This window comes from Polyodon spathula, unplaced genomic scaffold (assembly GCF_017654505.1).
Source record: "Polyodon spathula isolate WHYD16114869_AA unplaced genomic scaffold, ASM1765450v1 scaffolds_1792, whole genome shotgun sequence".
NCBI classification, from domain to species: domain Eukaryota; kingdom Metazoa; phylum Chordata; class Actinopteri; order Acipenseriformes; family Polyodontidae; genus Polyodon; species Polyodon spathula.
Window position 1 is genome coordinate 1,369 of NW_024473267.1, and position 13,574 is coordinate 14,942.

Genomic DNA, 13,574 nt, shown 5'->3' on the forward strand with positions numbered 1-13,574 from the left:
CTGAATTAAAAAAGAGGGCGGGCGGAGAGCTGGAGGAAAATAATAGGTGACGTCATCCGTCGAGTGAATGGGGCGGGATGGAATTGTGTTGACAGATTAGAATGGACCAATCCAATGCCGGAGAAATGAAGAGTTACGGGGAGATGACCAATTGGCAGGCTCCAGGTCGCTGTCCGTCATGTTTGAACAGTCCTATGGGCTGCTCACAGGGGCGGGTTCTTCGTGCGGCCGGAGTTCCGTCAGCCTTAAAATTGAGGATTAGGGGGTGCTGTTGATTCGGGGTGATTCAGATCGGTGTCGGGTTCGGAGCTGGGATCGGAACCGCGTTTTGGAACAGAAGGCGGTGTGAGCGATTTGGGGGAACGGGCAATCGGGACAGTCCGTGGCGCTGCACAGTGTAATCGCTCTAAATACAGGGGAGAGTCCGGGGGCCGCGGCAGGGCCTTTGAGGAGGGGCAGGCGGGGAAGGGGGAGCCGAGCCGGGTGGACCGGACCGGGCACGACCCGGGGGGGAATAAACAGACCAGCAACACTAACCACCGAGTGATCCCAGGGGGTGGACTAACTGAGCGAAATACTAGCGAGTAAAGAGACCCAGCCGGACCCGGCAAGAAGGACCGAGAGCAGGGAAAGAAGCGAGCCGGGGCTGAAGCATCGCAGAGCCCAGCTGGAAGGATGGGCAACACGCCCACGGCAAAAAAAGGCAGCGAGATGGAGAGTGGTAAGTATAAAAGCAATGAGAAGCGGTGCGATCCTGTAGATTAAGGAGCGAGTTATGGTCTGCTCGGTCACACAGTCGCTGAATATCTGAGCTGCTGGAACACGGAGGGATGGCGGTTAATTTATTTTTGGATGGAGCTGTGTGACGGATTGGGGATTGGACACACTGTCTGTATATTACCAGCGTTTATACTGAGGGCTTTACCGTCTCTTCATCTGCCTAGACCCGGAGCCGGGGAATGCGACTGTGCTGTAGGCTCGGTACCGACAATGCATTTGGGCTATGGCGATTAATCAGATCGGTATAATTTGGCTTCCTAAATTAAGAGATACTGACGCCGGGTATTTGAAAGCAAGCAGCCTGCCTCTGTCATCCACTGTAACAAGGAGGAAGTCAAGCTCGTCACAAAAACCTGGCAAAATGCCGGAGCCACCAACTCGCAGGTGTGGTTGGCCCGCAGAGGTTGTATTAATTTCATTTGAAGTTTTGTTGGGGGGGTGCATTTACGAGTGAAAGCAAGAGTGCTAAATCACATCGCAACGTAAACTTTAAGTTAACTTTGCACATTGCACGAGATGAGGTGTGACCGCTGTCTTCAAGCACATTATGATTATACTACTGTACTGATAACATCGAGCATGTGTAAAGAGAGATGTCCTTGTGTAGGTTCAGTGTGTGCTACGGACTGGGAATGTACACTTTAGCAGCTGGTTCCCCAGACCCTGTCGCCACTCGTCTTGCTCTCCTGTTTATGGGTACAAGACCAGTGCTAAACCCAGCCCTGTATACATGCCCCATCCTTTATTTCTCTTTTTCGGTATATGACCCAGTAATACTGTTACATAATACGAGCACAGTACAAACTCGGTCAGTTTCGCTTAACAGTAGTTTATATCTACACTCCACAGTTTTCTTTCTAGAATATAAACTTTGTCTTGAAGCAGATTTGTAAAGTGGAAATAGGAAACATTTAGCTGAGACGTAAATGTCGTCATTTTGGGTCAGTGTACCGTTGAATTTAAAACTGGTCCCATTGTGTTCATTGCAATCGAGATCATCTTTAACACCCACCTGCAGACTATCTGCAGAGGGCTAGTTCATTGCAGTTGGTTCTATCTGGCAGACTATTGTTAACCCTGTCCTCCCTACTCCCTAGGCGATGATCTCCGTTAGTAGGTACTGTGATTACATTGCAGTGGACCCTATGTGTCAAGTATATTAAGAACAGTAGAAATTCCAGAATGAGACAAGGCCGTTCGGCCCACCTATGCTTGCTCGCTTTGGTGCCAGTGCAGGTTTTTACTCCAAGCAGGTTCTAATGTAGTTCATTGACACTGCTAAGAGGCACTTAACTAATTTTAGGACCTGGTTGAAATAAAGACCAGGACTGCAATAGTTCTCGAGGGCCAGAGTTGAGTACCTCTGAACTAGAAGTACAAGAGTCCCATGTTTTCATAGAGACAAAACTCCATTGATACAGGGCAACATACCCAAACAGGATAAGCACTGCAAGCTGCAGAATTGAATTCTTGGGCTCTGTTTATTCATTTTTTTTCCAGAGTTTAAAATAATGTGCTCTTCTCAGTATTCAGTCCTGTTTGTTGACTGTCCAGTTTGTTTATACCCCCCAAAAGTCGTTCTAATCTGGGCCTTTGAAACTAGCAGTAAGGATACGAGAGAGGACGTTTTTATTCTTACTAAAAGAAACATAACAAATTCAGTGGCATGTTTGCGCTAGAAAGACTTGTAGTTGAAATGTTTGTAATTGGATTTACTAAACACATTTTGGTATTTTTCAATTATGCTCTATTGAGTAGTTATAGATCCCAATTTAGTTCTGCAACATGAATCCAGTGTTCACTCCAGTATCATTCGGCTGGCTGGTGTGCAGTTCGTGAGAGACCTGCCAGTTTCATGTTTGGATTGTGATGTGGACAGCAGTCCACTGGGGGGCTGGGCTGAGACCACTGACTGTGCTGAATTCTCACAGCAATAGGAAGTGAAAGTGAGGAGAGTGTTTGGACTCTGAGTGCACTGAGCCCTTTACAAGGGACCTAGCCTGCAAAACAACGATGCTAACTTTCTTTATGTAACGCGGTTCACCAAACAGGGTTCACAATTCTACTGACGGGTTCGATCTGCCATCCAAACTGCCAGTTTCCTCCCCGTGGTACTTGAGTCGCACTCAAACGTATTTTAATAAGAAACGGTTTGAATGACAAACGCTCAATTCCTTGTCCACCTTCAGGGGATAATAGTAGGGATGCGCTTTTGGTAAATTTCTGAACGTTTAAACTCTTTGCAATGTCAGCATTCAAACCATATCTACACACACACCCTCTTTATATTACATTCTGATACTGACAGCCCTGTTTATTATTTTCAAGCAAATAAACCCTAAATCAGCAAATGTTTCAACATTGCAAAGACTTCACTACAAAGTTTTTAAAAAAAAACACCTACACAATGTATATATTGAAGTTTTCAGATAGTATCATGTTTTTAGAATAGTGTGTTTCTTTAAAAGGTTCATTTAGCAACAAGAAAACAGAAACCTAAAGTTTTTTGTAGTTTTTTTTTTGTTGGAAGTAACTTTGCCCAAAATTATATGGTTTTATATATTAAAAAAAAAAAAGACAAACCTCACCCACTGTACAGTGCGAAAGCGAGTTGTGCTTACAATTGAAAACTTTCACTTCTGGAAAAGGTAATTACCAGCAATAAAATGGCACAATATTTTGTAATTTTAAAGAGCACTATGAATGAAATTACAAAGTCTGCCTCGGATTTAAAAGTTTGATCTTTGATAGTAGTGGTGGGATTTTTGAGATCTACTGCTGCTCGAGACGAGTAGTTGAATCAAACACCACTGTCCTCTGTATACTGTACTAGTGTACAGAAACCTCCCAAACATTGCCACAAGTCCTATTTTAAATGCCAGATGAACACACAATCAAGTAATCCTATTACTATAATATTTGCCTTCTTGTGCAGTTAATTGTATATGGTCAAGTGTTACTAAATTACGCAAAGTATTCAAATTCACTTATTCACACAACTTTACATTGAATAGTAAAGAGAGATGCCTGGCCTGCCTGTTTGAAGTGTGTCTCGTGTCCTTTACTTTAGTGCAGTAGTTCCAACATACAAATACAAACTGTTCTCAGCATAAACGGCCGTTCGTTCCAAAAGCTTGCAGAACAATTTCAAGTGAAAAAGCCTTCTGGCCGTGGGAAGACTGGGGAATGGGGGCCACGAGTGTGGTGATTGCAGCTTTTTCTCCCTTTGAAAGTTTTGTATGAACAGTTGCAGCACGATTTTCTTGAAGTTTTTCCAGCCTCGCTGTTATTGTTTTATGGGTCGGCACAGTATTGGGATAATCTTACACTGATTTCAAAACTGCTGCTTTCACAATTCACACGCACTGTCCTCATAGGGGATAACGTGATCACGCCGTGTTCGGCCAAATCCATAGCAAATGCTGTTATGGATGTTTGCTTTTTATTGCCATCATTCGCTCCATCCACAGTAATTCTGAATGTTTTCATTGAACTTGTGATTTTGTGGTACAGCAGTTTTGTTTGTCATAATTATTTACATACCATGGTTTTCTCGTTCGGTTCCTCAAAATACTTCCAAACGTGGCTTCCTTTGTTTAGATGTCGTTTTAAATATAGAACAATAGAAAAAAATCCTGGTCATTAACGCTATTTAACCCCGCTGTGGAATTGATGCCATACCACGCCTACTGTAGACATGAACACACGCAGTGCACCAATGAAGCGCCAGATTGACCGAGAATAAAACCCGCCCCAGCGTCAATCTTTCTGTGCACCAATTAGAAAAGCTACTTGGAGGCAATTGCCAAACTCCTTCCTTTGTATAATATCCGCCCTTAAAGGCTGTTCACACCGGGAGGGGCGCGCATGCTTCCTCCTTGAGCAGCGCGGCAGACCGCTGTTCACACTGAGCGCGGCGTGCAAGCCTCCTCCTTGAGCAGCGCGGCAGACCGCTGTTCACACCGAGCGCGGCGTGCAAGCCTCCTCCTTGAGTAGCGCGGCAGACCGCTGTTCACACCGAGCGCGGCGTGCAAGCCTCCTCCTTGAGCAGCGCGGCAGACCGCTGTTCACACAGAGCGCGGCGTGCAAGCCTCCTCCTTGAGCAGCGCGGCAGACCGCTGTTCACACCGAGCGCGGCGTGCAAGCCTCCTCCTTGAGCAGCGCGGCAGACCGCTGTTCACACTGAGCGCGGCGTGCAAGCCTCCTCCTTGAGCAGCGCGGCAGACCGCTGTTCACACCGAGCGCGGCGTGCAAGCCTCCTCCTTGAGCAGCGCGGCAGACCGCTGTTCACACAGAGCGCGGCGTGCAAGCCTCCTCCTTGAGCAGCGCGGCAAACCGCTGTTCACACCGAGCGCGGCGGGGGAAAGCCAGTGGGCGGTCTGTTACGTCATGGCTGCATGTACAAGCAACAAACAGTACATGCCAGTGGGAAGGGAAAACTGTGTTTATGCAGAAGACACACATTGTTATGGTTAAAATAAAAAACAAATGTAGATATTTTCTTTCTTTCATTCTTTGTGAGTTTTGTCTGTTTTGCTGGTATAGGCAAAGACAGTGTGAGTTAAGGCATCATTATACATTGATGTTATTTAGGGTTATACACATGATTAAAAAATGCAACTACTGCCATCCCATCATATCAATTTTTTTTTTTTTTTTTTTTTTGGGGGGGTGGTATGTACGGACTGTAAAAGCGACAACACAATACCTGGAACAATGACGGCAACCAAAAAAAGATCATTGCGATCGCCCTGATCTACCGGAGAAAGAAAATGTAAGACGGCTTTGGGTCCATGACATCCTCAGGAAAAGGAAAAGGTACGGCGAATATCATGGGCTGATACAGGAGCTCCGATTTGATGAGGGCAGATTTCAGACCTGCTTAATGTGTATTATACAGCTCTGGAAAACCAGAAACCAGAACTACAAGCTTTTCCTCCATCTTAGTATTATTATTATTTTTATTTCCTCCTCGCAAAGGAGCGTCCTACTGCCCCCTGATTGGCTGCTGGTAGTTTCCGTCACGACACGGAGAAAGTTGAAAATATTTTCTCTCCTGTGCGCCTCTTTCCGTGACTGTCTTCATTGAAAACAATTGCTGGTGCCGCGCCGCGTCCGGTGTGAACGCCCCTTTTAATGTGGTACTACAGCAATCTCATATGCGATGATGAATTACTAAAATTAATGCACAAACAAAATGCGTTTTGGTGTCATTTGACACGTGACCGATTACACGTCTATCATATTAAACTTTTTACCTCTTTAGAGTTTATACGTTTTAAAATTCCTGTCCCTAGTTCACAGGGGTTTTGTTTCTGAAATATAAAAATGCTCTGCAGTAAAGTCTCTGATTAACTGCTTTTCCGTCAGTTGAGCTCGCACGATCTCATAGAAAAGGTGAGCCTTCGTTTTACAACCGGGCTGCCCTGCTTCTGTACAGCAGTGTGTCTAGCCAGCCTGAGCCAGGATTAAGATGCGAGCAGGGGGCTTGTCTGATTGTAGGTGAGATACAAAGCTCTACCCTTTTGCTTCATAAATTTGGTTCTTTGCTTGTTTTTTAATGGGTTTTCCACTTGTTTATTTTTTAAATGATCTGGAGGCAGGCTATTGGGTGGAGCTGGGTCCTAATATCAAAACGGAGGTTATGCTAGTGAGCTCGCAGAACCAACTAAAAGGAAATGCGGGATTACGTGAGCTCGACCCTTTCAGTCTCTTATCAAAATTTAAAAGTAGAAATTTGGTTTGGGGGTCGTCTTTGATCCTGATCTATCATTTGAGACTCATTAGGGAAATTACTAAAGTATTTTTTTACCATTTGAGAAATGTAGCAAAACTTGGACCAATTATTTCCATGTCTGATGCTGAGAGACTAACGCGTGCCTTTGTTTCATATAGAATTGATTATTGTAATGCACTGTTTTCTGGTGTTCCAAATTGTGTGATATCCGCTTGCAGCTTGTTCAGAATACCGCGGCTAGAATTCTGACTAAAACCAGGAAGAGTGAACATATTACCCCTGTTCTGGCCTCTTTACACTGGCTCCCTGTGCAGTATGGAATTGAATTGACTAAAAACACCATTTTATAAAATGGCTTTCTCGTGTTTGTGGGTTTTAACTTTAAAATTGCAGCTTTTGGATTGTGTATACTGTTTAAATGGTCTGATTATGGCAGTTGTATGTGTGTTGTGGTTTCTGCTATTTACTTTTGTATAAAGTGCTATATAAATTCAGTAAATAAAAATCCTGTAAAGGTACTGTGACCTACTGTATCTGTGAGGCACAGAAGTACAGCAGGCAACCCGAATTGACGAGGTGCTCCTGTAACAGATCTACAGCAGGGAACAAACCCACGAGACGCTCCTGTAACAGATCTACAGCAGGGAACTGGAACCCACGAGACGCTCCTGTAACAGATCTACAGCAGGGAACAAACCCACGAGAAGCTCCTGTAACAGATCTACAGCAGGGAACAAACCCACGAGAAGCCCACAGATCGACAGCAGGGAACAAACCCACGAGAAGCTCCTGTAACAGATCTACAGCAGGGAACAAACCCACGAGAAGCTCCTGTAACAGATCTACAGCAGGGAACAAACCCACGAGAAGCTCCTGTAACAGATCTACAGCAGGGAACAAACCCACGAGAAGCTCCTGTAACAGATCTACAGCAGGGAACAAACCCACGAGAAGCTCCTGTAACAGATCTACAGCAGGGAACTGAAACCCACGAGAAGCTCCTGTAACAGATCGACAGCAGGGAACAAACCCACGAGAAGCTCCTGTAACAGATCTACAGCAGGGAACAAACCCACGAGAAGCTCCTGTAACAGATCTACAGCAGGGAACTGGAACCCACGAGAAGCTCCTGTAACAGATCTACAGCAGGGAACAAACCCACGAGAAGCTCCTGTAACAGATCTACAGCAGGGAACTGGAACCCACGAGACGCTCCTGTAACAGATCTACAGCAGGGAACTGGAACCCACGAGAAGCTCCTGTAACAGATCTACAGCAGGGAACAAACCCACGAGAAGCTCCTGTAACAGATCTACAGCAGGGAACTGGAACCCACGAGAAGCTCCTGTAACAGATCTACAGCAGGGAACTGGAACCCACGAGAAGCTCCTGTAACAGATCTACAGCAGGGAACAAACCCACGAGAAGCTCCTGTAACAGATCTACAGCAGGGAACTGGAACCCACAAGATGCTCCTGAAGCAGTTGTATTTGAGAAATTGCAATAAGAACCATTTGGAACAATTGCAGACGTGACCAGACTGGTAAAACATGCCCCCTATTAGGTAAGCTACAACATGCAGAATGTGCTGAAATAAGATTCAAGAAAGGTGGAGAACGTAAGCAGCATTTAAACTCTCCTAACTGGGAGAAAGTGACATATTTGCAATAAATATATTCGATGGAGTGCACAAACATTGGGTTGTTAAAATGATTACCAAGGCACGTATCAGAACACTTTTTTTTTTTCATTCTGGGTATATAAAATAACCTGTCATGTTTATTGTGCACATGGTTTATTTAGTGAATTTCTCAACTTGCCAGCAGGTGGTGTCTGTTGAAAGTGTGGCAGTCTCATATGTTCCTGTGTAATACTGATCAGATGTGCTTATTTTGTTCCTCAGTTAAATGGATTTACTGTTTGCAATCCCAATCTTCGCACAGAGCACCTTGGCATACATAGTTCTGGAGCCTATTTAATGAGAAAAGGCTCCAGGACAAAAGACTACACCTCCCAATATTGTCAGGTCGTATCCCTTGGATTCATTTCACTAAGTAAAGTTTGCAGGCTGGATGCATGTCAGTCAACGGCAGAAGCAGCTGATTGTCCCCACCCCTTCACTGGCTTCTTTCCTGTCAATGACCAATCTCACCCTCTAGCTGACCCCTGAAGTGCAAGACTAAAAACATGACTTGCAGATTGGTGATTTCTTTAACCTGGTGTAGTACCAGATATCCTGTTTTAAAATGAGTGCCGATTCTATCAAAACTTCACATTTAAGACCTATAGTGAATGGGAAATCTAGTTTTCTTGACCTTGTGTTACAGTGGAGAGGCCACAGAGTATCTTCTAGTTTGCGTTTAGAAGCTACCTGTTGTATGTAGAAGATGTTTTCCCCAGCCCCTCTCGCTGTACATTCTTGGATGGGTGTCTGCATGGCACTGCAATGCCTTTTGCTCCTGCGGGGTTAGAGAGGGCAGTTGGCTGGGGAGAGTGGTCTGTGGGACTCCCGCTCTGCAGGGCAGGGGGACGCTTTCCAGGCTGGACCCTTTTCCCTGGGGTGGCTCGTAAGGGTATAACGATTGTGTATTGATGAATCATGATGCTCTCTTTACATAACAACGTAACAGAGGTGTGTATCGCAGTCTAATCACAACACCGTACCAGGGAGACCAGGCCAACACCAGATTAAAAAAACGTGTTGCTCTTTATACAGACCTCCTGGAATTTACTGTGTTTTATGGCTGGGCAAGATATAAGGTATGCAATTCTTTGTAAATGGAAAGATTTATAACATTGTACTTTATCTAGGTAGTAAAATACAGCGACCGCTGTGGCACCAACAACGATTACAGTTACTGCAATTTTCCAGTTCTGCGAAGATGGCTTCAAAGAACTGAATTGATTTAGCCAAGAACAAGGAAAAAATAGTGGGGGGTATGCTTTTATGCTTTCCAACAATACCAGTCTAACTGCTACAATGAAAGAGCAATAGACTCAAAACAAAACCCAAGCTGTGAACTCTCATATGATGAGAGGCTTAACTCCAGGCAGTCGTAGTTCCAGGTAGCAACACTGAGTACGTCTTTGGAAAACCCTGAGTCTGTACTTTTAAACAAGCCATGAACCAGGTAGGTGGCTTTTATGGTGCCTGAGTAATATGTGCGTAACCTTTGGTGCCTCAAAATGAATGGGGCTGAGTTTGAAGAGTTAAAGCGGAAGTCAGCAGAATGATCCTGGTTATATATAGTGTGTATATACAGTGCAAACTAGGTTAGAAACACTAAAATCCAAAGAAAAAATCATGATGTTTTTAAAGGGAAAGTTTGTCTTAATGCTTCTAAACAGTAAACCACTTTTTATTTATATTTATTTAACATCCCAACAAGTACACCCTTGACCACAAAGTAGTTTTATAAATTACACAACATGGTCTTATCTAGCCTGCCTATACCTTGGCGACCTTTTTTTTTTTTTTTTTTTTTTGTAACTTTTAGATTGTAAATGTCAGGTTCATGTATTAAGAACACAGTAAAGTAAAAAAAAAGCAGCTTCCACAGCTAGCCAGTCAGCAGCGACAGGGGCGGGACGTAAACAATTTAAAACATATCAGTGTGTAGGTGCTAGACTTCTGCAGGCATTCAATCCTCATTTGTCACACGCATGCCCTATGGAGTGTTTTTTTTTATAATCCCGGAGCAGTTTTTGTACTGTCCAGAGTTCTAAAGCTCTGTGTTGCTTGTTGCAGGAGGCTTGCTCTACTTGGTCTGAGTCACTGAGTTATTCGCTCGCTCTGCGGTTGTGCTGGGTTCCTGGTGTTGAGAGCCTTTCCAGTAATAACCATCTGGTTATTTTACTGGAAATGTCAACTCTTTGAACGCAAAGGCTTGCCAGTTATTCTGCAATGTCTGTATTGTTGTGCAACCCGTTGACATTTTCGTTGCAGTTGTTTATTTTGGTTATGTTGGGTGTAATAAATTGTGGTTCAATAATTCATGATTTGCCCCAGGGTATTTACAGTGGTATAGTATTGACAGCACTGTTATTGTGTGCTATGCATGTAGACGGAGGGGGGTTGTGTAGTGGTACAGTGAGGGGGGGGGGGGGGGGGGGGGGTATTGCAGAGCTTTGCATCTCAGTTTTTTGTGAAGCAGAGATTTGCGTCGCAGATGGGGGGGGGGGGGGGGGGGGGCCACAAATGTTCAAATGCAGTGGTAGTCTTGACAATAAATTACTGTACTGTAATGGCATTTAAATTCAAAGGCCATTACACGTAACACCGCAGGGCAGTTAAACTAGGCACCCTCGCGAGACGATCGCTTCTCAAGTAAACTGTAGTAAAATAGGATTCTGCTGCCTTGAGTAAACATAATCGTGATCTATAACAAGCTGCTTACCCACGATGATTGAGCACCGTTGACATTTCTATACTGTATTTAAACTGCTGACGGGCGGAGGCACTTTTACTAATTGTAATCCATATCGGTCCACGTTAAGAATCGACTGCTTATGAGAATTAAATCGTTTTTTGTATATTTTGTAATCATACACAACCTTTTTTTTTTTTGGATGGAAATGATTCAGTGTGTTCTGGCAAGAGTCTGGAAATAACAAATATTTCACTCTGCTGCCTCAAACAGATTTTACAGTTGTGATTTATAATTGCAATTGGTGTCATTGTAGCCGAGCCTTGGCACACCTGTGTAATTCTGTTTGTAATTAGCATATAATTGATCAATTACAAGCTGACTCGTTCACAGTTCCATATTGTATTTTACACGGAGCAAACATTCTTCTGGCATTGTCCACTTCTTTCACTGACGCCATTGTACCTGTGATGCTGGGTAGAAAACACAGAGTAAACATGTTACTGTGGGAATCTGTTACTTTTTTTAGTGCAACTATAATTGCAATTACTGCAGCATAATTGCAACTATTTTGTAATTTAACAGAATAACAAACAATGCTGCTGTAATTGACCCCAGGTCTGGTCTCAACACTTTTTTTTAACAAGGACGGTGTGGTTATTGGTCCTATAATGCTTGGCTGTGGGGTGACATCTGTGACACGCTTGGCTGCAAAAGGGCACAGAAACCAGGACCATGGAGACACAGCTGGATATTAAATGGCGATAGACTCAGGACAGGGGGAAGGAGACACTTCTTCACACAGTGGGGAGGGTAAGGGAGGAGTTACCTAGTCATGTTTTTGGTCTTTTTGTTCAGTTGTGTAACAAAAAAAAAACTTTTAAACAATGTCCTGTATGCATTGGTAAGTAATGCATGCAAATGAGTAGTCAGATAATCTATTGAGTCTCGGGAATATTGTCCGCACCACAAAACAAGTCCGCTCCACACAGCACAGTGAGCAGTGAGCCCTACTGTTCTTCACGCTGCCATCGCTTCTATGGGGTTCAGGTATAATGACAGTACCTGAACTATCTTCATTTGAGGCAAATGCCTTTTTTATTTTTATTTCTTATTCCAGCTGTTATTGAAATCCTATCACATTGTGTAAAATCGATGGAACCCAGGAAAGCTGGTTGGTCTGATGCATTATTCATGGGACCCCCACTGTAAACGCAATAGTACCTTAACAGTTCAGTTCAGGGTTTGGCTCACTTTCATTCTTTCCCCTGAACTTGTGACAGTCATGTGTTTCACTGCATGTTACAAGAACAAAGTGCTTTCAACACTAATCCTCCACTGTTAGGAGATTTCTTTTGAAAGGGTGAAAACACAGCTTTGTCTCTGGCTCCAGTAGGGCTACTGATTTCCCATTCTGAGGAACGGGAAATTCAGTTTTTGTAAACGTTATTGATCATTTAAACATGACATTTATAACAAATCTAACTGATAGTTAAGATAAGAAGTACATTAATAAATCTTGCCACAATTTGTTTTTACTAAAGCCAAGATTCAGTTAGACTCTTGTTCCTGTAATATAGTAAGTAAAGCACCTGAAGACACTTCAAACCTGTCGCAATTTTTGTAGAAATCACTTGGCTCATTGCTGGCATTTTAAAATAAACAGGAAAACTTAACTATAATACAACAGTTAAGAAAACAAATGTCCAGCAGTTGTGAGAATCATATTTAGTCTTCCACTAACAATATATTTCAGTTTACAAATGAAGGAGTTTTGAAAAGACCTGTTTAGCTTATTGCTGGCATTTACAATAACAATAAATAATATGAAGCCATTTAGTACCAGTCCAGCAGTGTCATGTGAGAGTAATCCTATGTACAGTACTCTGCAAATGAAGTTTAGCATTTTACTGGCATTATAATAATAACCAGGATAAAATATGAAATATATATATTTTTAAAGGTGTGCTGACTGACTTGTTCCAATTTCCTTTTAAAAAATGTATAGCTAGAGAATAGCATTGAGCTTGTTTCTTTGTCAGATAATATCATTTAATTAAGAAATGGTCATGGCTTAACATTACCTGCATTTAATAAAGCTATAATGGGCAGAGTGTGGGGAAAATAAAATCATAATGAAATACACAATTAATTTGGCTTGCTTCGGGAAAGCCCCACCTTGAGCACGTTTTTTCAGCATTGCAGAATGAGGTGCTCTGCCATTTTTCTTTTTGTTGCCGTCTTTCGCTTTCTTGTTCTCTCCTTGTTTACTACTGGCAATAATGATCTTTTAATGGCATTGACTTGTACCTGATCAATGGAATGACAGCGAAATGTGCAGAATAGTCACAAGATGAATGAACTGAACCTGGCTGGGTGTAGTGCGAGGAGAAAGACAACCCTGCAGAATTCCATTCCCAGTGCCTCTGTGATCACGGAGGAGCAGCAGCCCTGCAATCCTAATTGTTCAGACACAAAGGTGTTCACACTCTTCACAATTGTTCCCCAGCATGCACCTCCATTCATGACATAGGTCTCAAAAGTGCAGTTTTGAAAAACACACACATTTTAGAACAAAATATATGCATTTAAAAACAGGATAGCCAGTCCTACTCTGTTATAGAAATGTCTGTTTGCAAGCCATGCTTTCAGATTATCTTGCACCTCCTGGAATTGTCTCCACCTCTTTT

At 43.2% G+C, this 13,574-nt stretch overlaps 1 protein-coding gene across 2 annotated transcripts in view; it reads left to right on the forward strand.

Moving 5' to 3' along the window:
- The first annotated feature begins 206 nt into the window (after positions 1-206).
- The window catches only part of LOC121310175 (cAMP-dependent protein kinase catalytic subunit alpha), a 46,562-nt gene continuing 33,194 nt past the window's right edge, over positions 207-13,574 (forward strand). For both annotated transcript variants that reach the window (XM_041243456.1, XM_041243458.1), the window contains exon 1: positions 207-721. In XM_041243456.1, the coding sequence (XP_041099390.1) occupies positions 676-721 (46 nt within the window). In that variant the 5' untranslated portion in view covers positions 207-675. The remainder of the gene's footprint in view (positions 722-13,574) is intronic.